Source organism: Carassius carassius, chromosome 25 (assembly GCF_963082965.1).
Source record: "Carassius carassius chromosome 25, fCarCar2.1, whole genome shotgun sequence".
Classification (NCBI taxonomy): Eukaryota; Metazoa; Chordata; class Actinopteri; order Cypriniformes; family Cyprinidae; genus Carassius; species Carassius carassius.
In genome coordinates, this window is record NC_081779.1 from 229725 (window position 1) to 254901 (window position 25177).

Sequence of the window (25177 nt, forward strand, 5' to 3'; positions counted from 1 at the left end):
AATTGTTGATTTAGGTGCAATCTTAGTAGCCACAATATCCTTGCCTGTGAAGCCATTTTTATGCAACGCAATGATGGCTGCACGCGTTTCTTTGCAGGTCACCATGGTTAACAATGGAAGAACAATGATTTCAAGCATCACCCTCCTTTTAACATGTCAAGTCTGCCATTCTAACCCAATCAGCCTGACATAATGATCTCCAGCCTTGTGCTCGTCAACATTCTCACCTGAGTTAACAAGACGATTACTGAAATGATCTCAGCAGCTCCTTTAATGACAGCAATCAAATGCAGTGGAAAGGTTTTTTGGGATTAAGTTAATTTTCATGGCAAAGAAGGACTATGCAATTCATCTGATCACTCTTCATAACTTTCTGAAGTATATGCAAATTGCTATTATAAAAACTTAAGCAGCAACTTTTCCAATTTCCAATATTTATGTAATTCTCAAAACTTTTGGCCACGACTGTATATATTGGAAAAGGGTTTGATACATTTGTAGAATTAAAGGTTTTTATTGGCATCGATGGTCAATGGCCCAGGGTTTGATTCCCAGGGAACACATGTACTGGTAAAAAAATAAAGTAAATGTATAGCCTGAATGCACTGTAAATCACTTTAGCGTCTGCTAAATACATAAATGAAATGTAAAATGTTGTCCACACTAAGAAAAAAAAAATACTGAAAGGCTCAATGCAAAAACCTTGTTTGGGAACTTTACATTTTAAAGAGTTTATATCCACTATGTACTTCCACTTATGAATTAGTAGATAAACTAATACTTATTTCCATTGTTTCCTTTGCTTACAGCAAATGACTGTTTACACTCTTAAAATAAAGGTTTACTGGTGCCATTGAGAAACTTCAACCTCCACGGAACCATTAAAGGTTCTTCACAGTGAAAAGAACCTTCAACATCCACGCTAATAAAAAATGGTTGTTTTAAGAACTGATCACTTCTTTTGCGATTCCTCTTTTGGAACCTTTATTATTAAGAGTGTGTGCACTCTTAAAAATAAAGGTTCTTCATTGGCATCGATGGATTCATAAAAAACCTTTAACATCCAGAGATTGTTGACTGAAAGGAATGGCATTCCTTTGGCGTTCAACGGAACTTAACTTTTAAGAGTGTATTTCCTCGTCCTGTAATGAATAATCATCCTGCTCCACCTTCACTTGTCCAGGTGCACCTGCGTCCTCATTTTGACAGCCGGACGTCGTTGTTGTTGATGTCGTCGTTCCCTGGCAGTGAGCCTGATGCTTGAGGAAACTGTCTCTCCAGACGATCTTCTTGCCGCAGAGCGCGCACTCGTACGGACGCAGGCCTCCGTGAGTCTTGACGTGTTTGGTCAGGTGGTGCTTCATCTTGAAGCTCTTGGAGCAGACGGGGCAGGTGAACGGACGCAGGTTCAGGTGCTGCATTTTCACGTGGCGGTCGCGCATGCTCTTCAGCGTGTACGCTTTGCCGCAGTGACAGAAGTGGACTTTGGGAGTCGCAGAGAGAGGAGAGCACGGGGAGGACGAGGAGGACTGCGAGACCCAGGAGAGCTCGGACGGGCCCGGTGCCAACTGGTCAGACGTCGGCGGTGGCAAAGGACGCTGGGAAATCTGCCCCGTGGCCTTCTCGATTTCGTCGTAGGTCTCGAATGCAGCGTCTGTTTCGTTCTCCTCGTCTTCGTCCAGCAGCTTGGCGTCTGACAAAGTCCACTGGTTCCACAGTCCGTCCGTCTCGCTCTCTCCGAGACGTCTGTCCGACTCGACGGCTCCTGAGAGAAGACAAGAGCAGACAACAAGTCAAAAACACGTCGGTTCTCCATGCTTCCCCCTGGTGGACGGGCGCTAAACTGCAGTGATGAAGAAGCTCCACTCACCGGCCTGGTGTTCCTCACACTTCACCCTCACTTTGTCCTCATCCAGCGGCTCTCCAACTCCTTCATCTGCTTCCATCCGCCGCTGCTCCTCATCTTCCTTCGCTCCTCGGAGGCGAGCGCGGATTCGGTGCCTCGCGAAGTCCGAAGTTTCGATGGACGGCAAAGGCCCGACGGGAAATGCGTGGAAACCTTCGTCTCCCGCATTCGGGCTGCATTCGGGCTCGGTTCGGACAGGGAACGTCAGGCTGCTTCTGCTCCACCTGCTCTGAGTCGGACGCCTCCATGTGGCCAGAGGCGGAAGCGCGCTTTGTGGTCGTTTTTCCAGAGTTTGTTCGCCCACCGCTCGCTCCCCGTCCTCCGGATCGACGAAGCAGCAGTCGGAGCTGCTGGGCGACTGGTGACTGGAGGACGCTGCCCCGCCAGGGCTGAGCTGAACCAGAGGTCGTGACCTCTTCAGGATGTCCGTGCACTTGTCCACGATGTGCCACATCTGCAGGAAGCTGGCCACCGTGACGTAGTTGATGATGTCGTCACGCACGATGGTGAGCTGACCCGTGTAGGCCGAGTTTAACACGCTCTCGAAGGCCAGAGGGTCCATGACGGAGGGAAGAGACACCGTTGTGACGTTCTTCAGCAGAACCTGGCAACAGAACCGCAGTGTTCAGAGCCGCTCCAGTTAAGAGTTGTAATGTATGCTGTAACATACTAAGCTTTTCGGTTGCTAAATAACCAGGGGCCAGATTCACAAAACAAGAAAGACACTAGAGATAGAGTAAAAATTTAACTAACAGACATCACTATAGTTGTCTGGCCCAGTGCAAGACAATTGTCTTGTATTTCAAGTTTTCTGAAATGTTATGTTTAAATATGCAAAAAAGTCATTATCTACTAGTATATGCATTCATTTCCATACATTTCCAGAACAGAAATCTGGAATTGGTCCAAAAATTCTTTGTTTTTCCAGAGGGGATTTTGGATTTGTCTTTTCATCACTCCATAAATCAGAAAATACTTTCAGTAGACTGAAAACAAACACATTTTCACCATGTTTTTAGGAGTAAAATGTTGTATAAATCTGTGTGAATGAAATCTGGACAAGCCCTCAGAACATAGAGAGGAATAAAACGTATGTTTATTTTTTTAACATGAGAAAATTTAGGGACAAGAATTTCTGACTGCAATGAGGAATGAAGTTAAGAAAACATTTCTTTTAAATGTTCTTGTCTTTTTTTTTTCTCTCTGAAGATTGTTGTAAAGACAAAGCTTAAGTTTTTGAATTCCTGAAAATGTCAAGCCATTAAAAAATATTCGTAAATAACTTTTTAGGGAAAACTTGTCATAAATCTCCAAAGGTAAGATGATTAATGAATTTACTGGTTGACAGATTAGATTGGTAAATGTAAGGTTTTATGGTATATAGAATAACATTGTAATTGCATCAGTTTTCGATTTTACTATTAGTCGTATTTCATCTGCGTTGATATGTTTTTAACGAATTTTCTGTTTGTAAAAAGATATGTCTGCTGTTAGTAGCCAGCATCTCGATAGTATTAGTAATAGTCTCGGATGACGGATTTGAGTATCTATACTCAAATAAAAAAATCGCGATATTTACTAGTGATTTTGTTTATTTGACAAACAAAAAAATGAAATAATTATGTGTAGAATATGCATTGAATTGGACGAATAATCTATGTTAGTGAATATTTGTGCAGGAAATAACTATTTTTGATACTATATTACACATATAAAAAAATATATATATATTTTTCTGACCGTTAAACAGTCACTGCAGTCTTGTGAAAAGGGTCCATTAGCAATTTTACTCATAGTAATTTACAATTTAATAAATGTCAAAATTTTTAAGTTTAGTTTAGAAGTATCGATATCGACGACAATGGCCTCTAAAACGTATGCGGCGGGCGCGTGGCCTCAGCAACGTGCAGATCGCAAGCTGTCAATCAAATTCAAAACCAAACCGTTGAAATCAAACCGCGAAAATCAAATCGTCATTAATGAGGGCATTTATTCGGGCTTTCAAGAAGATGTAACGTTACAGTGTGAAATCGGCACCACACTCACCTGGTCGTGGAAATACGGCGAAGAAGCAGCCAGCACACACCGGTGCGCGCGGAACACCTGACCCTGCACCTGAATGGAGAGGTCACACAGCTGACCCTCCTCGCGCTGCCGGTTCAGATTCTCCAGGACCGAGGCGCGGACGCTGGGGAAACACACCTGCAGCACCGGGCCTGGCGGAGCACTGCGGCCGACGAGCTGCTCCATCCTGCGGGGAGAGAAACACCCGCGACCGCGGAGGAGATGAGAGCCAGAGCCGAGCGCGGATCCGACAACACGGGTATATAATCACACACAACCGCTCCAGTCAATCCCTCACACGAACCGCGTTTCCTTCACCGTTAACTAGCAGCTCATAACAGACTTTAACAACACACATCAAGCGCTTCTATCATGTGTGTTTACATCAACATGCGATCCGATCCTACACGACTCAACTGTCCACACACAACACACCGCTGGTTTAATGACCGGGTGTGTGTTTATCGATCCGACGTGTAACGTTAGATTATGATCTACTGATCTGATCCGTTTAGCGAAATGAAATATGAAAGTGTTTTTAATCTCACCTGCATTCACTGTGGAGCTCTGTCTGCGGAACAGAAAGAGAGACACGCCCTCTTCCTGAAGACACGCCCCTCATGTAATATAAACTGTGTAGTTCATAAAGTAGTAATTCTAGTGTTCTCATAAATGAAGGCGCGGCGCGGCGCGTCTGTCTGTTTTATTACAGAATGAAACAGAAACGAATTGAACAGAATATGTCCATCGATGCAGCATCCACGTGACTGTCACCGCTGAATGAATATTAATTAGGATGCGCTGCCGGATCGTTGTGCGTGCGTCATTAATATGCATGAGCTGACTCGCGCAGTACGCGGTTCGTGCGCGCCGCTTGCTGTCTGACTGAAGTTCACAAATATTTAAAACATCCCGCATTATTAAGCAATTATTAAACAATGTTTCTCTCTCTGAATTCCCCCACTTATTCTTGCTCGCTGTAATGTTTTGATATTGTTGTTGCAATTTAGGTCTTATATTTTAATATAAAAAGACATGCACAACCTCCATAACATAATTATTTTATAATATAATGCCAGTTAACTAGATGTCTCCAAATAGCTGATCTGAAAGATTTAACAACGGGTATTTTATTTTATTATATTATATTTGCACATCAACCTGCTCTGGGATGAAAACAAGCTATTTTGACTAAATCTGGCGCATTTAACATTGGTTTTACATGTTATTAATGTGTATTGTCCCTGATTAAATAAATACATAAACACAAATTATATACAAATGTTTAAAATCACATTCGAAAATAATAATACTTCTTAAGCACGCACTCAATAACTTGATGTGGTATGGAACGGGAGCTTGGCTCGGGAAAAAAAACACTATTTATTATAGTTAACGATAATTAATCTCATTATTATGATTATATTTTTCACTGCAGAAATGTTTGAAGGGGGCCGCACCTGCCGGAAGCGTCGTGACGTCACCGCGCGCTCGGATGCGCTGCGCGCGCGGCCCGGGTTTTTTACCGCAATGCATCAGAGCGAGCGTCATTGGGAACTGCGCAGAATGGCGTTGTACACCGACAGAACTGCGTTTACCGATCACACGCGACCGTCTGATGCCTGAGGAGTGCACTGCGGAGGCAAGTGACCGTCTGCATGATGCGCTGCGTGGGAATGTTAAAATGAACGTGTATCCGGAGCGCGCTTTGTTAAGATAATTCATGTCAAAGATGCACAGATGATCTAAACAGAGCTGCTGTTGATCTCAGGACATTGCTTTGATTTTATAGAGTCGGTAAGGCATAGAGTCGAGGCCCTCGGCTGATTCAGGAGCCGCTGGCCTGGTTCTGCACTAAACCTCTTTCGGATGCTGCTGGGTCACATGACTCTTCTGAAGCTCTGCTGAGGGGACATGAAGATCCAGCTCTAGAGGACAGACAGAGAGAGAGAGAGAGAGAGGTTATCTGCTGTGATGATGATGATGATGATGATGATGAGACGCCTGCTGCTCCTGTGTGTGTTCTGCTCGCTCTGCGGTGAGTCTCAGCTCAGAAACACAAACCACAGCCAAAGCCCAGAGATGACTGTGTCATTAAGGTCAAATAAATATGGAATCAATAATGGGATATAACTAAATAAATAAAGTAGGAACAAGAACTCCAACAAGAAGTTAAAAAGCCTTTATTGCATCACTGGCTTTATACGTTAAAACTCTTTTGGTGAGATACATCTACACGATGCAGCTACATGCCTTCATCAGGGTGTGAGTTCTTGCTCCTAAATATATACTATTCCACACAAGCAAAGAGCACCGTGATTTCATACCCATGCAGCACTTCTTGATGCATTCAGTGCTTTAAAAATATATAGATTAGTTTGAAATGGAAAATCATTTAAAAAAAAATGGATTAAAATGAATAAAAATGTATTTAAATGAACAAATGATTTAAAAAGCAACACATAATTAAATTAAATAAAAAATATATTTTATATTATATTTATTTTTTATATATAAAACGTTTGATTGAAATAAATACAACATTTATAAATGAATAAAATTTGATTTAAATAGATAAATAATACATACAGTAGTGTAATCGCAATTTAAAGAAAAAAACATGATTTAAAATAAATTTTAAGTAATGTTGTATAAAAAATTATTTAAATAATTTAAAGATATGATTCAAATAATATTTGTTGCAAGTAAGAAAAAAAATTATTAATTTAAATGAATAAACCATGGTGCAAATAAATAAAATAGTTTAAGGAAAATAAATTGATAAAATAAACTTTGACTTGAAATTTAAAAAATACAGTGCTATAATGAGTAAAAAAAGAGAATGCATTGATATAACAAAAGAAACTAAACAAAAAAACAAGTATTTTTTATTTAAATAAAATTATTTATTAAGTAATTGTAAATAAATTAAAATGACCATAAATTAATACATTTGATTAAAATTTATGAGTAAATTGATCAAAGTAAAAAAAGTTGGTTAAGATAAATAATTCATGATTTAAGTATGCATTTGGTAAAAATAAAAACGAATAAAATTACAGTTAAGTGAAAAATACTAAACTTGCCATAATAAATAAAAAGGTAGATTAAAATAAATAAAAATAGTTGTAATTAATAAATAACTGAATGAACAAAGCAGTTGACTGAAATGAAATGGGAGGTAAGTCTGTGAGTAACACAGTAAAGGTGTATGGTGTCTGTGATGAAGCTGATCTAACAGCCAGTGCTCTGCAGTGTCTCTGTGCAGCGGAGCGTGTGCCGAGGTGGACTCAGACACCGAAGCTGTGGCCGGACAGCCCTTCAAACTGGGATGCATCTCCTGTAAGATGCGCGGAGAGGTGGAGGCCTCGGCCACCGTCGACTGGCAGTTCAGAGCCAGAGGAGAAGCAGACTTCGTGCATGTGAGCACTAAACTAGACACTCAGCATCCTCAGAATGAGAAGCTCCAGAAACACACCACAGTTCAGATGCAGAGCTCCTCAGAAATGAGCTTTTTTAGCAGGCTCCTCCATTTACGTTCAGTTCTTTTACTCTAATGGCAATGCATAGCTCCTTTTCCATGCACTTAAAGCAGAATAACTGAACATAAACATAGGGGCCTGATGAAAATGCTCATTTTAGAAGAAAATATCATACTGAGCACTTAACTCTTCCCATGGTAACAGTAGATCATGTGACTCGTGCACTGTACTCTGAGGTCATGTGATGCTTTATCCAGGAACAGATGCAAGCTCAAGTCATTGTGGGCTTTTATGGTTTTTCTCATCAGTACAGAGAACGAGTCGTGTGGACTGCTGCTTTATCAGCCTTTTCAGTACAAATTGATTTAAATAAATGCATAGTAACTTAATACATTTAATTCAAATAAACTGATAAGAACAATAACTCAAAAATCATTCGATCAAAATAAGTCCAACATTGTTAAAATACATAAACTGCTAAAAATAAAATTGTATCTGAATAAAAAAACAAACAAACAAAGCATTTGTTAAAAATAAAACATACATTTCATTAAAATATTGATTCATATAAAATAGTAATAATTAGTAATATAATGAAATTGATGAAATGAAGTTAAGTTTAATCTAAACAATTGAATGACTTAAAAGCATTAGATATCAATAAATAAAACATTAGTAAAATATATTAAAATGTTGACTAAAATGAAATTTGATGTGAATAAAGAATACAAAGCAAACGCCTTTGATTAAAATAAAACATTAGTAAAATGTATTTAATATGTTGGTTAAAATTAATTAAATTTGATGTAAAAAATTATAAATTAATTACTAAAACGAAAGCATTTGATTAAAATAATTGTAATTTAATGTCAATAAAATAACATTGATTAAAAATGATTAAAATAGTCAATATATAAATAAATTAACACATATTTGATTTAAATTAATAAATTATTAAAATAAATGCACTTAAGAATTCAAATAAAATGTATAATAAATACAGGTGTTTTAATAAATAAGGTGTTTTAAATAGATAACTAACCAAAAAAAGCATTAATTTAAATAAATAAAACAGTCAAATATATTAAATTAAAATGTTGAGTAAAATTCAATTTGATGTAAATAAAAAATATAAAGCAAACACCATAAAGCAAATAAAACATTAGTAAAAAATATATATTTAATACGTTGATTAAAATTAATCAAATTTGATGTAAATAAGTCATGAATGACTAAAATAAATGATAGCATTTGATTTTTAAATAATTGAAATTTGATGTGAATATAATAACATTGTTTAAAAATGATTAAAATAGTCAATATCTAAATAAATTAACAAGCATTAATTAAATACAAATAAATCATTGTTCAAATAAATGCTTTAAGAATTCAAATAAAAGAAATAACATTTATAATAAAAACTTGAGGATTGTTTTAAAGGTAAGGTAACTAACTGACTAAAAAAAGCATGTGTTTAAAAGAGGAAGAAAGAGTGGCTCTTAATGGAGCTTCACGGCTGTCTCCTGCTCAGATCTACAGCTACGACGGCAAGGCGTCCAGCATCATCGACGAGCGCTTTCAGGACCGCATGGAGTGGCACGGCAGCAAGAAGACCTTTGACCTTCAGGACGCATCTGTAGACCTCCTCAACGTCACCTTCAACGACTCCGGCGTCTACCGCTGCGTCTTCAACCGAGTGCTCAGCTACGAACACTACGAGTTCTCCACCACCGCCACCAAAGAGGTGCACCTCACCGTCGTGGCCAAAGGTACGTCTCTCTGAGGAAACACATGCAGAAGTGAATAGCCAGAATATTAAACATGCCTTGCATCAGCTGTATGCAAAGTGTACTTGGTTTTCGTATTATTTGGAAAACAGGTCAAATTTGCACATGGAGCCACATTGTGATTCTCGTATCTCTGGAACTGAACTACTTCGGCTTTAACTACTTCGGCTTTTTAATTACGATTTTAATAGACTCTTAGAAAAATAGATTTGTTCTTCAGACATCACTCTTTAATTACAGTAAATATCAGCTAAATGCAAAGTTACCCACATTTGGATTTTGACCATTAAATATGAGAAAGGTTCAATAACTTACAAATGGTGCCTTAATGAGCTCCCAGTATCTCTGGAAATGAGCCAAAATGGACCTTAAAAATGATTATACCAGAAGAAAAGCTTAAGAACCATAATCTATAAACATGTTGAGATATCTTTAATATTTCTTGAGTTACAGGCACACAAACTTTGGCAAAAGAGTAATTTTGGCACTTGGACAGGTGTGTTCAATTCAACAGTTTTGATAGAGAAAAACGAGATGTGTTTCTAGTTTCAACATTATTTGTTCTTCAGACGTTCCTCTTTTAATACAATAAATATCATCTGAATGCAAATTTTTGACCATTAAAAATTGGAAAAATTCAACAACTGGTACCCACTTTCTTTGGAAACAACCATACTGGACCTTAAAATATGGAGACACCAAAGGAAAAATTCATCAATAATTAGCACCTAAAATCAGATTGAGATGATATTTTTCTCACACAAGCAGGTATGATCTATGCATTTGTTTTGATAGAGAGAAATGAGACAGATGTTCCTCTTTAAATACAGTAAATATCATCTGAATGCACAGTGACCCACATTTAGTTTTCCATTGAGCCACACTGAGATCCTCATAACTCTGGAAATAACCCATAAAGGGCCTTAAAAATGAAGAAACTGAAGGAAAAGATTGTGAATGAGCAAAATCTAAAAGGGTGTTATGATATCTTCAGTTACAGTCATGCAAACTTTGGGGAAAAGAGACAAAAAGCACTTTTTCTCCATTTTTGAAGTGCCATCATTGGCATATGATTAAGTCAACAGATTTTACTGATAGAGCTACTAATCTCTGTGTAAAAATAACATCACGATGCTGCCATCCTTCAGAACTCATTTATACCCTCCTGTCTCCCCATCTCAGATGAAAAATCTCATCTGTTGCATTTAATATTTTGGCTTTCACCATTTATGTTTTTCTGTCTTCAGACAAAAATACTTTCAAAATCCACTATTTCAGCTGGGGAAGTTTGTGAAGGGTGTTGATCTGAACGATTGTGAGCGAGAGTAGAGCGTGTGTTGTCTTGCAGCCACGCGGGGCACGGCGTCCATCGTGTCAGAGGTCATGATGTACGTGTCCATCATCGGCCTGCAGCTCTGGCTCCTGGTGGAGATGATCTACTGCTACAGGAAGATCGCCGCGGCCGGAGAGGAAGCGCTCAGAGCCAGCGCGTCAGTCACACACTCACCACTCACTACAGTCAACTAAAACTACTGACTGACTGACCTGGGAGGGGGATAAAATACTAACCTTTTATTTCAACCAGTGGCCAAGGCAACATTGTCATTGAGTTTTACTAAATCTGAAAAAATTAAAATTGAAAACTTATAGACATACATATATTAAAATAACTTGAAAGACAAAAACACACAACAAAAATATGAAAACCTTAACTGAGAACTACCTATGGCTAACTAAGAACTAACTATGACTAACTAAGAACTAACTATGGCTAACTAAGAACTAACAACAGCTAACTAAGAACTAACTACGGCTAATTAAGGCCTAACTATGACTATGGCTAACTAAGAACTAACTATTGCTAACTTAGGACTAACTATGGCTAACTAAGAACTAACTATGGCTAACTAAGAACTAACTATGGCTAACTTAGGACTAACTATTGCTAACTTAGGACTAACTATGGCTAGCTAAGAACTAACTATGGCTAGCTAAGAACTAACTATGGCTAACTAAGAACTAACTATGGCTAACTAAGAACTAACTATGGCTAACTAAGAACTAACTATGGCTAACTTAGGACTAACTATGGCTAGCTAAGAACTAACTATGACTAACTAAGAACTAACTATGGCTAACTTAGGACTAACTATGGCTAACTAAGAACTAACTATGGCTAACTAAGAACTAACTATGGCTAACTTAGGACTAACTATTGCTAACTTAGGACTAACTATTGCTAACTTAGGACTAACTATGGCTAGCTAAGAACTAACTATGGCTAGCTAAGAACTAACTATGGCTAACTAAGAACTAACTATGGCTAACTAAGAACTAACTATGGCTAACTAAGAACTAACTATGGCTAACTTAGGACTAACTATGGCTAGCTAAGAACTAACTATGGCTAACTAAGAACTAACTATGGCTAACTAAGAACTAACTATGGCTAACTTAGAACTAACTATGGCTAGCTAAGAACTAACTATGACTAACTAAGAACTAACTATGACTAACTAAGAACTAACTATGGCTAACTTAGGACTAACTATGGCTAGCTAAGAACTAACTATGACTAACTAAGAACTAACTATGGCTAACTAAGGACTAACTATGGCTAACTTAGAACTAACTATGGCTAGCTAAGAACTAACTATGACTAACTAAGAACTAACTATGGCTTACTAAGGACTAACAACAGCTAACTAAGAACTAACTACGGCTAACTTAGGACTAACTATGACTATAGCTAACTTAGAACTAACTATAGCTAACTAAGAACTAACTACGGCTAACTTAGGACTAACTACGGCTAACTTAGGACTAACTATGACTATAGCTAATTTAGAACTAACTATAGCTAATTTAGAACTAACTATAGCTAACTTAGAACTAACTATGGCTAAGAACTAACTATAACTAACTTAGAACTAACTATGGCTAAGAACTAATTATAGCTAACTTAGGACTAACTATGGCTAAGAACTAACTACGGCTAATAAAGGACTAACTATAGCTAACTTAGGACTAACTATGGCTAAGAACTAACTACGGCTAATAAAGGACTAACTATGACTAACTATGGCTAACTAAGAGCTGACTGATTATGACAATGACAATTGTAACATTTTTCATTTTACACAGTTGATGATTTATATTGCATTTTATATATAAAATTAAATGTCATATGAATATAATTTATCAACAAAATATAGTTTAGGTATAATTTTACATTTGTAAATTTTACTGCAATTAAAAAAACGGTGTAGAAACAATTGTAGTTGTAAGGTTTTATAAGTTGAAAATTATAAAAAGAATCATAAATCAGAAATTGTCATAACATTATTTTTAAATAATTATGATAATCTTAAAGACAAAATTATCAGCATTTAAAAATAATCATAAAATAACAACAACAACAGATAAATACAAAATTTTATGTCTCACAATAAAAAAAGTGAGGCTTTTTATCGGCTTTTAATTTTTTTTTTTTTAACCTTTTATTTCAACTAGTGGCCAAGGCAACATTGTCATTGAGTTTTACTAAATCTGAAAAAATGTAAATTGAAAACTTATAGACATACATATATTAAAATAACTTGAAAGACAAAAACACACAACAAAAATATGAAAACTTTAACTAAAATTCATATAAAATGGAGAATATAAAAATAGCTGATTAAATTCAGTTCAACTGGTTTAAATGATTGTTCAGTGGAGATGGTTTTCGATGACTTCTTTCAGTATTCAGCAATGAAAATAATAATGGTTAAATGAAATTTTACAGGATCAAAATAGTAATAGTTTACTAAAACCAAAATGAAAAAACACACATTTTCATTACTTCAAACAAAACAAACGTTTCAAGTAGTTTGTTTTTATTCCATTTTACCTGATGCACTAAAATATCTGAAATAAAAATGAACAAAATGAAGATAAACAACACAACGAAATGACTAAAATCAAAACACAACAGTATCTCAATAATTCTAAAATATATATATTAATTTTTGCAGCTGTTTGTATGTATTTTCCGTCAGGAAATGCTTGTCTTGTGTGTTTCAGAGCGGAGTATCTGGCGATCGCGTCCGAGAGCAAAGACAACTGCGCTGGTGTACAGGTAGCTGAATGAGTTAACTAGCACAGGTGAGTTAACTAGCAGTCCTAACTAGTCCTGGTTTTCCTGGGGTTCTCTTTCTAACCTCTCTCTTCTTTCCCATCCGCAGGTTCCTCCGGGACGCTCTTCCTTCTGAATTGTTGTCACTGTCTCTGCTTTTATAAACGTTTCTTTCCTCTTGACCAGATCTCCTGCGCATGACCTTTATATGCTATGCATGGATCAAACCCTCACAATCCACAGCAATACACAATACACTGGGTTTGCACTAGAGATCAGTAAAGAGCAAGCTATCTTTGTTGATCTTGCTACATACTTATATCTATATATATATATATGTATCTATACTATAAGACAAACTGAGAGCCAAACGCCATGCAATGCTACGGTTGCATGAGCTGAACGTGAATGTGAATGCAAACACAATTTCTATACGGGAGGAAACTCATCGCTATAAACGACGAGCTCAAGAGAGTTTTTAACTCGTCATTGTTGTATAATCCGAGTGCAATATGAGAATCAGACTCTAGCTCTTGAATGTAGCAAGCACTCACTAAATGTGAGAAATGCATTGTGGGTAAGTGGATTAAGACACCTGATCGCTCGTCCTGTCCTGCTGTGTACCGTTTTAATGCATGCCCACACTGCAGACGATCAATGCCAAGATCCAGTAACAAACCTACTCACCCCACATAGGCCCTTTCTGTCAAATGCGCCTGATATAATGTGAGGATCTCTGGGAATGCAAGGCTGGTGGGCGGGGGTGCGGAGAGAGAGAAATGTCAAATTAAATGAGTGCAAATGAGTTCTGTGGACTCTTTCATTTTTGAGCAGAAACGGTGTGGATGCTGCTCTGTGTTTGTTAATGCAGTCGTTGACAAGAACTAACTAAAGCCAACTAACTACGGCTAACTTAGGACTAACTATGGCTAATTAAGAACTAACTATGGCTAATTTAGGACCAACTATGGCTAATTAAGAACTAACTATGGCTAATTTAGGACTAACTATGGCTAATTAAGAACTAACTATGGCTAATTTAGGACTAACTATGGCTAACTAAGGACTAACAACAGCTAACTTAGAACTAACTATGGCTAACTAAGAACTAACTATGGCTAACTTAGAACTAACTGGCTAACTTAGAACTAACTATGGCTAACTAAGAACTAACTATGGCTAACTAAGAACTAACTATGGCTAATTTAGGACTAACTATGGCTAACTAAGGACTAACAACAGCTAACTTAGAACTAACTATGGCTAACTAAGGACTAACAACAGCTAACTAAGAACTATGGCTAACTTAGAACTAACTATGGCTAACTAAGGACTAACAACAGCTAACTAAGAACTAACTATGGCTAACTAAGGACTAACAACAGCTAACTAAGAACTAACTATGGCTAACTTAGAACTAACTATGGCTAACTAAGGACTAACAACAGCTAACTAAGAACTAACTATGGCTAACTTAGAACTAACTATGGCTAACTAAGGACTAACAACAGCTAACTTAGAACTAACTATGACTAACTAAGAACTAACTATGGCTAACTTAGGACTAGCTATGGCTAACTAAGAACTAACTATGGCTAACTAAGGACTAACTACGGCTAACTTATAACTAACTATGGCTAACTAAGGACTAACAACAGCTAACTAAGAACTAACTATGGCTAACTAAGGACTAACTATGGCTAACTTAGAACTAACTAAGGACTAACAACAGCTAGCTAAGAACTAACTATGGCTAACTAAGGACTAACTACGGCTAACTTAGAACTAACTATGGCTAACTAAGGACTAACAACAGCTAACTAAGAACTAACTATGGCTAACTAAGGACTAACTACGGCTAACTTAGAACTAACTATGGCTAACTAAGGACTAACAACAGCTAACTAAGAACTAACTATGGCTAACTAAGAACTAACTATGGCTAACTAAGGACTAACAACAGCTAACTTAGAACTAACTATGGCTAACTAAGAACTAACTATGGCTAACTTAGAACTAACTATGGCTAACTTAGAACTAACTATGGCTAACTAAGAACTAACTATGGCTAATTTAGGACTAACTATGGCTAACTAAGGACTAACAACAGCTAACTTAGAACTAACTATGGCTAACTAAGGACTAACAACAGCTAACTAAGAACTAACTATGGCTAACTTAGAACTAACTATGGCTAACTAAGGACTAACAACAGCTAACTAAGAACTAACTATGGCTAACTAAGGACTAACAACAGCTAACTAAGAACTAACTATGGCTAACTTAGAACTAACTATGGCTAACTAAGGACTAACAACAGCTAACTAAGAACTAACTATGGCTAACTTAGAACTAACTATGGCTAACTAAGGACTAACAACAGCTAACTAAGAACTAACTATGGCTAACTAAGAACTAACTATAGCTAACTAAGAACTAACTACGGCTAACTAAGAACTAACTATGGCTAACTTAGGACTAACTATGGCTAAGAACTAACTACGGCTAATAAAGGACTAACTATGACTAAATAAAGACTAACTATGGCTAACTAAGAGCTGACTGATTATGACAATGACAATTGTAACATTTTTCATTTTACACAGTTGATGATTTATATTGCATTTTATATATAAAATTAAATGTCATATGAATATAATTTATCAACAAAATATAGTTTAGGTATAATTTTACATTTGTAAATTTTACTGCAATTAAAAAACGGTGTAGAAACAATTGTAGTTGTAAGGTTTTTATAAGTTGAAAATTATAAAAAGAATCATAAATCAGAAATTGTCATAACATTATTTTAAAATAATTATGATAATCTTAAAGACAAAATTATCAGCATTTAAAAATAATCATAAAATAACAACAACAGATAAATACAAAATTTTATGTCTCACAATAAAAAAAGTGAGGCTTTTTATCGGCTTTTAATTTTTTTTTTAATCTTATGGTTGAAACAAGTTTCAATACAATACAGAACACAACAAAGGATGCATACATGTCAACATACAATTAATTTAATAATATTTCTAAATAAACAGTACAGCTGAAGAATGATATTATTATAGCTGTTATTATTTGATAGATTTTTGCTGAGCACAGAATTCATATTTTCTGTAAGCCGGAAGCAGTCTAATGAAGTACTGCATTGGCAAACGTGAGTATGGTATCCCATAATGCAATGCAGTCGAGTCGAGCTTCCATTTCTAGTGTGATGGATGAGCAGGTAATTAGAGGAGTAATCAGAACACACAGTAAGATATAAATAGTTCATTTTACACAAAAAATACTCTTTCAGTTTTACTAATAATGACTTGATATCATTTTTCTCTGCTCTCGTTTTTGAATGTAAAATCACCCAAATCAAAACTTATCATGATCACCGTGTGATGGATTCTGGGATGTTTGGGCTGCTTTGAATCACTTTATTTAGCAGCTCTTTCAAACCTCAGGAGTCTGGGCTCAACCATCGCCAAAAACTAGATTTGATGACCTCTAATTAATTTCTGCTGTAATGACACACAGTTCTCACAAAGTTCGGTAGCACTTTATTTTACAGTCCTGTTCCCCATGTACATACTATGTACTTATTATAGTAATTACAATAACTATGTAATAACTAGGTACTAACCCTGAACCTAACCCTAAACCTAACCCTACCCCATGTAGTTACCTTGTATTACCAGAACTTTCTTAGATAAATACACTGTAAGTACACTATAAGTACATGTTAGTACATGTACTGTAAAATAAAGTGCAACCCAAAGTTCTATTCATAGAAATGAGAAGAAGCATCTTAATTGACTTTAATTCTTTTATCTGTGTCCCTGCAGCACAGAAGCAGTCATCAGTGTCACAGACGTATATTTGTAGAAATAGACCACAATACATTGTATGGGTCACAATTATACATTTCTTTTTTGACAAAAATCATTAGGATATTAAGTAAAGATCATGTTCCATGAAGATATTTAGTAAATTTCCTACCGTAAATATATCAAAATGTAATGTTTGATTAGTGATATGCATTGCTAAGAGCTTCATCTGAACAACTTTAAAGATGATTTTCTCAATATTTAGATTTTTTTGCTCCCTCAGATTCCAGATTTTCAAATAGTTGTATCTCAGACAAATATTGTCCTCCGAACAAACCACACATCACTGGAGAGATCATTTATTTAGCTTCAGATGATGCATACATCTCAATTTAGAAAAGAATGACACTTATGACTGGTGAAGAATGACACTGACTTATTATAATAATATTTAAATAAAAATAATTATAAATTATAGTAATTAAATTCCAGTTTCAATAACTAATATCTTATAATAGGCGCAAATTAATTTCTTCCTAATAAAATAAAATTTTGAACATTTATAATCATTACAAAAACTTGAATATAATGAATATTTCTCATGGGGATTTATAAATTTTTGACATCTCTGAATCTTTTTTTGGCTCATTTTATCAGTAAAATAAAACCTGCACACCTGAATATAAGGAGACGTCATGGACAATTATATATCACTCATAAATGATTAAATAAAAAATAAACACTAGTTATGATTGATGTGGTTTGGAATTGATCAAATGTGCTTGGAAAAAATGATCAAAATATCAACGTGCCTAATAAGTATGCATGCACTGTACAAATATATATATGTGTGTGTGTGTGCATATAAAATATTTATATATGAAAGTTCCTATATATATTGTAAAAATGTTTTTACTGAGGGGTTTGTTTAATTTGTTAAAAAAGAAATGTCACTGATTTCTCCAACATTTAACAGAGAACACGGTGAAATGTGTTTGTTTCTGTCTGATGACAGTATTTTCTGATTTCTGGAGTGATGAAAAGACAGATCCAGAATCCCCTCTGGAGAAACCTCAACTCTAATATGAGGATAAAACCATCAATCAATGATTTTAAACCAGTATTCAGAGTTCTATTCTGTAAAAGTATGCAAATGAGTGCATATTAAATAGGATAGTGCCTGATTTGCATATTACCCCATTGCAGAAAGCTTGTCAAACTGAACAGTAGATCAGCAGTGTACTCGCTCGTTTACTGTGGTACTGCTCCAGATCGCGCGTCCCCGCCTGCGTGCGTGCGTGCACGCGCCCGGTGACGGCGAGCGTTGAGCAATCGGCGCATCACTTCGATCGGCTCTGGGATCAATACAGCAGCTGGCGTCGTGTCGCGTCGCGTCGCGTCATTGTGCTCGTGCGGCGCTGGAGGAGCGGTGATGGATCCCGGAGCGAGCTGATCGCGGCCAGAGCCGGAGGATCATGTCCTATGTGTCTTCACAAGGTAACGCTAACCGTTCCTCCGGTGACTGACAGCGATCGGTGATCCGCGGGAAGCGCTCGGTAACAGCAGATGCGCCTCGAGGGCCGCGCGTTTATTTATAGATCTCAACCGAACCTAACCGACAGCTCTCCGTTAACGGCTGTGTGTATGTGTGTGTGTGTGTGTGTGTGTGTGTGTCTTTGAGCCAGTGAGCAAATGTATGTATGTGTGTTTGTAAGAGAGGGAGAGAGAGTGTATGTGAGTGACTGAGACAGTAAGTGTGTAAGTAAAGTCTTTGTGCGTGAGAGTGAGTGTGTGTGTGTGTGTGTGTGTGTGTGTGTGTGAGAGAGAGTGTGCGTGAGAGTGAGTGTGCGTGCACGAGAGAGTGTGTGTGTGTGTGTGCGCGCATAAGACTGTGTGTGTGTGTGCGCGCGTGTAAGAGAGTGTGTGTTTGAGTGCATGAGATTGAGTATGTGTGTGTGCCTGAGATTGAGTATGTGTGTGTGTGTGAGTGAGTGAGTGTGTGTTTGAGTGAGTGTGTGTGTGTTTGAGTGAGAGTGAGTGTGTGTGCGTGAGTGAGTGTGTGTTTGAGTGAGAGTGAGTGAGTGTGTGTTTGAGTGAGAGTGAGTGAGTGTGTGTTTGAGTGAGAGTGAGTGAGTGTGTGTTTGAGTGAGAGTGAGTGAGTGTGTGTTTGAGTGAGAGTGAGTGTGTGTGCGTGAGTGAGTGTGTGTTTGAGTGAGAGTGAGTGAGTGTGTGTTTGAGTGAGAGTGAGTGAGTGTGTGTTTGAGTGAGAGTGAGTGTGTGTGCGTGAGTGAGTGTGTGTTTGAGTGAGAGAGTGTGTGTTTGAGTGAGAGTGAGTGAGTGTGTGTTTGAGTGAGAGTGAGTGTGTGTTTGAGTGAGAGTGAGTGTGTGTTTGAGTGAGAGTGAGTGAGTGTGTGTTTGAGTGAGAGTGAGTGTGTGTTTGAGTGAGAGTGAGTGAGTGTGTGTTTGAGTGAGAGTGAGTGTGTGTGTTTGAGTGAGTGAGTGTGTGTTTGAGTGAGAGTGAGTGTGTGTTTGAGTGAGAGTGAGTGTGTGTTTGAGTGAGAGTGAGTGTGTGTTTGAGTGAGAGTGAGTGAGTGTGTGTTTGAGTGAGAGTGAGTGTGTGTGCGTGAGTGAGTGTGTGTTTGAGTGAGAGTGAGTGAGTGTGTGTTTGAGTGAGAGTGAGTGAGTGTGTTTGAGTGAGTGAGTGTGTGTTTGAGTGAGAGTGAGTGAGTGTGTGTTTGAGTGAGAGTGAGTGTGTGTTTGAGTGAGAGTGAGTGTGTGTTTGAGTGAGAGTGAGTGAGTGTGTGTTTGAGTGAGAGTGAGTGTGTGTTTGAGTGAGAGTGAGTGAGTGTGTGTTTGAGTGAGAGTGAGTGTGTGTGTTTGAGTGAGTGAGTGTGTGTTTGAGTGAGAGTGTGTGAGTGAGTGAGTGTGAGTGAGTGTGTGTTTGAGTGAGTGTGTGTGTGTTTGAGTGAGAGTGAGTGAGTGTGTGTTTGAGTGAGAGTGAGTGTGTGTGCGTGAGTGAGTGTGTGTTTGAGTGAGAGTGAGTGAGTGTGTGTTTGAGTGAGAGTGAGTGAGTGTGTTTGAGTGAGTGAGTGTGTGTTTGAGTGAGAGTGAGTGAGTGTGTGTTTGAGTGAGAGTGAGTGAGTGTGTTTGAGTGAGTGTGTGTTTGAGTGAGAGTGAGTGAGTGTGTGTTTGAGTGAGAGTGAGTGTGTGTTTGAGTGAGAGTGAGTGTGTGTTTGAGTGAGAGTGAGTGAGTGTGTGTTTGAGTGAGAGTGAGTGAGTGTGTGAGTGAGTGAGTGTGAGTGAGTGTGTGTTTGAGTGAGTGTGTGTGTGTTTGAGTGAGAGTGAGTGAGTGTGTGTTTGAGTGAGAGTGAGTGTGTGTGCGTGAGTGAGTGTGTGTGCGTGAGTGAGAGTGAGTGTGTGTTTGAGTGAGAGTGAGTGTGTGTTTGAGTGAGAGTGAGTGTGTGTGCGTGAGTGAGTATGTGTGTGTGCGTGAGTGTGTTTGAGTGAGTGAGTGTGTGTGAGTGTGTGTTTGAGTGAGTGTGTGTGTGTTTGAGTGAGTGTGTGTTTGAGTGAGAGTGAGTGTGTGTTTGAGTGAGAGTGAGTGTGTGTGCGTGAGTGAGTGTGTGTGCGTGAGTGAGTGTGTGTTTGAGTGAGAGTGAGTGAGTGTGTGTTTGAGTGAGAGTGAGTGTGTGTTTGAGTGAGTATGTGTGTGTGCGTGAGTGTGTTTGAGTGAGTGAGTGTGTGTGAGTGTGTGTTTGAGTGAGTGTGTGTGTGTTTGAGTGAGTGAGTGAGTGTGTGTTTGAGTGAGAGTGAGTGTGTGTGCGTGAGTGAGTGTGTGTGCGTGAGTGAGTGTGTGTTTGAGTGAGAGTGAGTGAGTGTGTGTTTGAGTGAGAGTGAGTGAGTGTGTGTTTGAGTGAGAGTGAGTGTGTGTGCGTGAGTGAGTGTGTGTTTGAGTGAGAGTGAGTGTGTGTGCGTGAGTGAGTGTGTGTTTGAGTGAGAGTGAGTGAGTGTGTGTTTGAGTGAGAGTGAGAGAGAGAGTGTGCGTGAGAGTGAGTGTGCGTGCACGAGATAGTGTGTGTGTGTGCGCATAAGACTGTGTGTGTGTGTGCGCGTGTAAGAGAGTGTGTGTTTGAGTGCATGAGATTGAGTGTGTGTGTGCATGAAAGTGAGTGAGTGTGTGTGCCTGAGATTGAGTATGTGTGTGTGCATGAGTGAGTGTGTGTGAGTGAGTGAGTGTGAGTGAGTGTGTGTTTGAGTGAGTGTGTGTGTGTTTGAGTGAGAGTGAGTGAGTGAGTGTGTGTTTGAGTGAGAGTGAGTGTGTGTTTGAGTGAGAGTGAGTGTGTGTGCGTGAGTGAGTGTGTGTTTGAGTGAGAGTGAGTGAGTGTGTGTTTGAGTGAGAGTGAGTGAGTGTGTGTTTGTTTGAGTGAGAGTGAGTGAGTGTGTGTGTTTGAGTGAGAGTGAGTGAGTGTGTGTTTGAGTGAGAGTGAGTGAGTGTGTGTTTGAGTGAGATTGAGTATGTGTGTGTGCGTGAGTGAGTGTGTGTGAGTGAGTGAGTGTGTGTTTGAGCGAGTGTGTGTGTGTTTGAGTGAGAGTGAGTGAGTGAGTGTGTGTTTGAGTGAGAGTGAGTGTGTGTTTGAGTGAGAGTGAGTGTGTGTGCGTGTGAGAGTGAGTGTGTGTGCGTGAGTGAGTGTGTGTTTGAGTGAGAGTGAGTGTGTGTGCGTGAGTGAGTGTGTGTTTGAGTGAGAGTGAGTGTGTGTGCGTGAGTGAGTGTGTGTTTGAGTGAGAGTGAGTGAGTGTGTGTTTGAGTGAGAGTGAGTGAGTGTGTGTTTGAGTGAGAGTGAGTGAGTGTGTGTTTGAGTGAGTGTGTGTGCGTGAGTGAGTGTGTGTTTGAGTGAGAGTGAGTGTCTGTGTGTTTGTGTGTGAGTGAGTGTGTGTGTGAGAGTGAGTGTGTGACTGAGTGAGTGCGTGTGTGTGTGTGTGTGTGTGTGTGCGCATGAGTGTGTGTTTGTGTGTGTGCGTGAGAGTGAGAGTGAGTGAGTAGAAATGCAGTGGAAACTATTTTAGTTGTAAATTTGTATAGATTATGAATTTTACAGTTACATTTGAGATATAGAATTTAAATTTATTATATATTATATAAGTATAATGCAAAACATAGTTTAGATATTATTTACAGTTCTTAAATTAATAGTTGTAAATATATGAGGTGGAGGTCGACCGATTTATCAGTTTTGCCGATTAATCAGCACCAATAGTTGATTGCTGGAACAATCGGTTTTCGACAAAAACCCATGCCGATAGTTTTTCGTGTTTCGTCCTTTGCTGGAGCGGCTGATAGTTTTCCGGGTTGCGGCTGTCGCTGGAGCGGGTGAGAAGGCTCTGTTTTCATTATACAGTGCGATAGCGGCCTCTAGAGGCTGAAATCACTGACAGCACGTGCTGCTTGTTTGGACACGTGACGCTGAACAGAGCGAGAAACTTCTGACAGAAAATACTGCCTCGCCTGTTATATAGATCGCTCTTTCCGTTTGCTCCGTTTTTAAACACTGGACTTCAAACTTCCCTTTGTCTCATTGTTCATTCTTGAAGTAAACGTGTCTGTTCATTGAATAAATAAACTGTTTTAGACCGCTGCTCGAGCTGAACGCTACACGTCCGTAGTGTGTGTGATATCGGTGAGTTCTCCTAGACTCAGCGCTGCTCTTTTATTCTGATTAGATGATCACTTAAGTGTTCAATAACAGAAGTTGTTCAAATGTGAGAGTTTACATTATACTGGGATAATTGTAGGGCGCTGCCGTGATGCGGAAAACGTGGACGGAATTATGAAATCCATTCATAAAAACGGAAGTCACAGTTTAGCGCGTGTGATGCTCGCGGTGATTTCAGCATCTGCCGTCTCCCTAAATGAGGAAGAAAACACATGAACAACATCTCCAAAACTGCTCTGAGAGTCACTTCATGAGCATTTGACCGTTTGATTTGAGCAAAAGCATCATATCACATGCACAGAATTGTAAAGGTATTTGTTTATTTTGCAACCCATCAAAATAAAAGTCCGGTTTTGAAGTCTATTGTTCAGTAGGATGTACATAGTCTACTACTACTACTAATGAAACAAGCATTATTTTTAAGGAGAAATCACACAACATTTCTTCCATGTTTTAATAGTAAATCCGCCTTGTTTGCCAAGAAAAGTTTGCTTAATTTGCTTACGTTTCCTGTCTTGATTTGATTACAATAAAAATGTAAATACACAGAATTTTTGAAGGGAAAAATCATTAGGCTTCTTTAAGAAAAAAATTAATTAAGTTGTTTTATGCATTCAAATAATTAGACATGCTAAAACAGAATTTGGTAACAATAAAAAAAATATGGTGTGTGAGTGAGTGAGTGATTGTGAGTGTGTGTAAGTGAGTGTATGTGCGTGTGAGAGTGTGTGAGAGAGAGTGTATGTGTATGTGTGCGTTAGAGAGTGCGTGTGAGTGTGTGTGTGTGAGTGTGAGAGTGTGTGTGTGAGAGAGAGAGTGTATGTGTATGTGTGCGTGAGTGAGTGTATACGTGAGAGTGAGTGAGTGTGTGTGTGTATGTGTGAGAGTGTGTGTGTGTGTGTGTGCGCACGTGAGAGTGAGTGAGTGTGTGTGCTTGAGAGTGAGTGAGTGTGCGTGAGAGTGAGTGTGTGTGTGTGAGAGTGTGTGTGTGTGTGTACGTGAGAGTGAGTGAGTGTGCGTGAAAGAGTGTGTTTATGTGCCTGAGAGTGAGTGTGTGTGCATGAGAATGAGTGAGAGTGAGTGAGTGAGTGTGTGTGTGTGAGAGTGAGTGAGTGAGTGAGTGTGTTTGAGAGTGAGTGTGTGTGCTTGAGAGTGAGTGAGTGTATGTGTGAGAGAGAGAGAGTGTGTGTGTGAGAGAGAGAGAGTGTGTGTGTGCTTGAGAGTGAGTGAGTGTGTATGCTTGAGAGTGAGTGAGTATGCGTGTGAGTGAGTGTGTGTGCATGAGAGTGAGTGTGTGTGTGTAAGAGTGGATAAATGTGTGTGTGTCAGTGTGTGTGTGCGCGCACCTGAGAGAGAGAGTGTGTGTGTGCATGAGAGTGAGTGAGTGTGTCTGCTTGAGAGTGAGTGTGCGTAAGAGTGAGTTTGAGTGTGAGAGTGTGTGTGTGTGCGTGTGAGAGAGAGTGTGTGTGCGTGAGAGTGAGTGAGTGTGTGTGTGTGCGAGTGAGTGTGTGTGTGTGCGCGTGAGAGTGAGTGTGTGTGTGAGAGAGAGAGTGTGTGTGTGCGTGAGAGTGAGAGTGAGTGTGCGTGCACGAGAGAGTGTGTGTGTGTCTGTGTGCGCATAAGACTGTGTGTGTGTGTGCGCGTGTAAGAGAGTGTGTGTGTCTGTGCGTAAGAGTGTGTGTGTTTGAGTGCATGAGATTGAGTGTGTGTGTGCATGAAAGTGAGTGAGTGTGTGTGCCTGAGATTGAGTATGTGTGTGTGCGTGAGTGTGTTTGTGTGTGTGAGAGTGAGTGAGTGTGTGTGCGTGAGAGTGAGTGAGTGAGTGTGTGTGAGTGAGTGAGTGTGTGTTTGAGTGAGAGTGAGTGAGTGTGTGTTTGAGTGAGAGTGAGTGTGTGTGCGTGTGAGAGTGAGTGAGTGTGTGTGTGCGCATGAGAGTGAGTGAGTGAGTGTGTGTGTGTGTGTGTGTTTGAGTGAGAGTGTGTGAGTGTGTGCGTGCGTGTGAGAGAGTGTGTGTGTGCGTGAGAATGAGTGAGTGTGTGTGTGCGCGTGAGAGTGAGTGTGTGTGTGAGAGAGAGAGTGTGTGTATGTGTGTGTGAGAGTGAGAGTGATTGTGCGTGCACGAGAGAGTGTGTGTGTGTGTGTGTCTGTGTGCGCATAAGACTGTGTGTGTGTGCACGTGTAAGAGAGTGTGTGTGTCTGTTTGTAAGAGTGTGTGTTTGAGTGCATGAGATTGAGTGTGTGTGTGCATGAAAGTGAGTGAGTGTGTGCCTGAGATTGAGTATGTGT

The 25177-nt window shown here is 38.9% G+C and overlaps 3 protein-coding genes across 7 annotated transcripts in view; 2 read left to right on the forward strand and 1 right to left on the reverse strand.

Moving 5' to 3' along the window:
- Nucleotides 1-489: 489 nt before the first annotated feature.
- On the reverse strand, nt 490-4744 carry LOC132103845 (zinc finger and BTB domain-containing protein 43-like). Of its 2 annotated transcripts, XR_009423473.1 has the most exons (5): nt 4519-4744; nt 3953-4157; nt 1871-2510; nt 909-1765; nt 491-861 (listed from the first exon to the last, which is right to left on the reverse strand). XR_009423473.1 is itself a non-coding variant. In XM_059508894.1 (4 exons), exons 1-4 carry the CDS (start codon nt 4638-4640, stop codon nt 1122-1124), a joined length of 1611 nt encoding a protein of 536 aa, XP_059364877.1. In that variant the 5' UTR covers nt 4641-4744; the 3' UTR covers nt 490-1121. The 2 variants fall into 2 exon arrangements, 1 of the variants encoding a protein (XP_059364877.1); XM_059508894.1 differs by having other exon boundaries at nt 490-1765.
- On the forward strand, nt 4112-14161 carry LOC132103846 (sodium channel subunit beta-1-like). Of its 2 annotated transcripts, XM_059508896.1 has the most exons (7): nt 4112-4229; nt 5763-6008; nt 7226-7392; nt 8984-9221; nt 10588-10729; nt 13305-13385; nt 13466-14161. In XM_059508896.1, the coding sequence occupies exons 2-6, from the start codon at nt 5945-5947 to the stop codon at nt 13369-13371; spliced, it is 678 nt and encodes a 225-aa protein (XP_059364879.1). In that variant the 5' UTR covers nt 4112-4229; nt 5763-5944; the 3' UTR covers nt 13372-13385; nt 13466-14161. The 2 variants fall into 2 exon arrangements, with proteins under 2 accessions (XP_059364879.1, XP_059364878.1); XM_059508895.1 differs by lacking the exon at nt 4112-4229 and having other exon boundaries at nt 5459-6008.
- A 4229-nt stretch (nt 14162-18390) lies between these two features.
- Nucleotides 18391-25177, forward strand: part of LOC132103851 (ras/Rap GTPase-activating protein SynGAP-like) — a 59511-nt gene continuing 52724 nt past the window's right edge. For 2 of the 3 annotated variants that reach the window (XM_059508901.1, XM_059508902.1), the window contains exon 1: nt 18394-18677. In XM_059508901.1, the coding sequence (XP_059364884.1) occupies nt 18656-18677 (22 nt within the window). In that variant the 5' untranslated portion in view covers nt 18394-18655. Of the gene's footprint in view, nt 18678-25177 lie in introns of all 3 variants that reach the window. The other variant, XM_059508903.1, reaches the window with a different exon arrangement.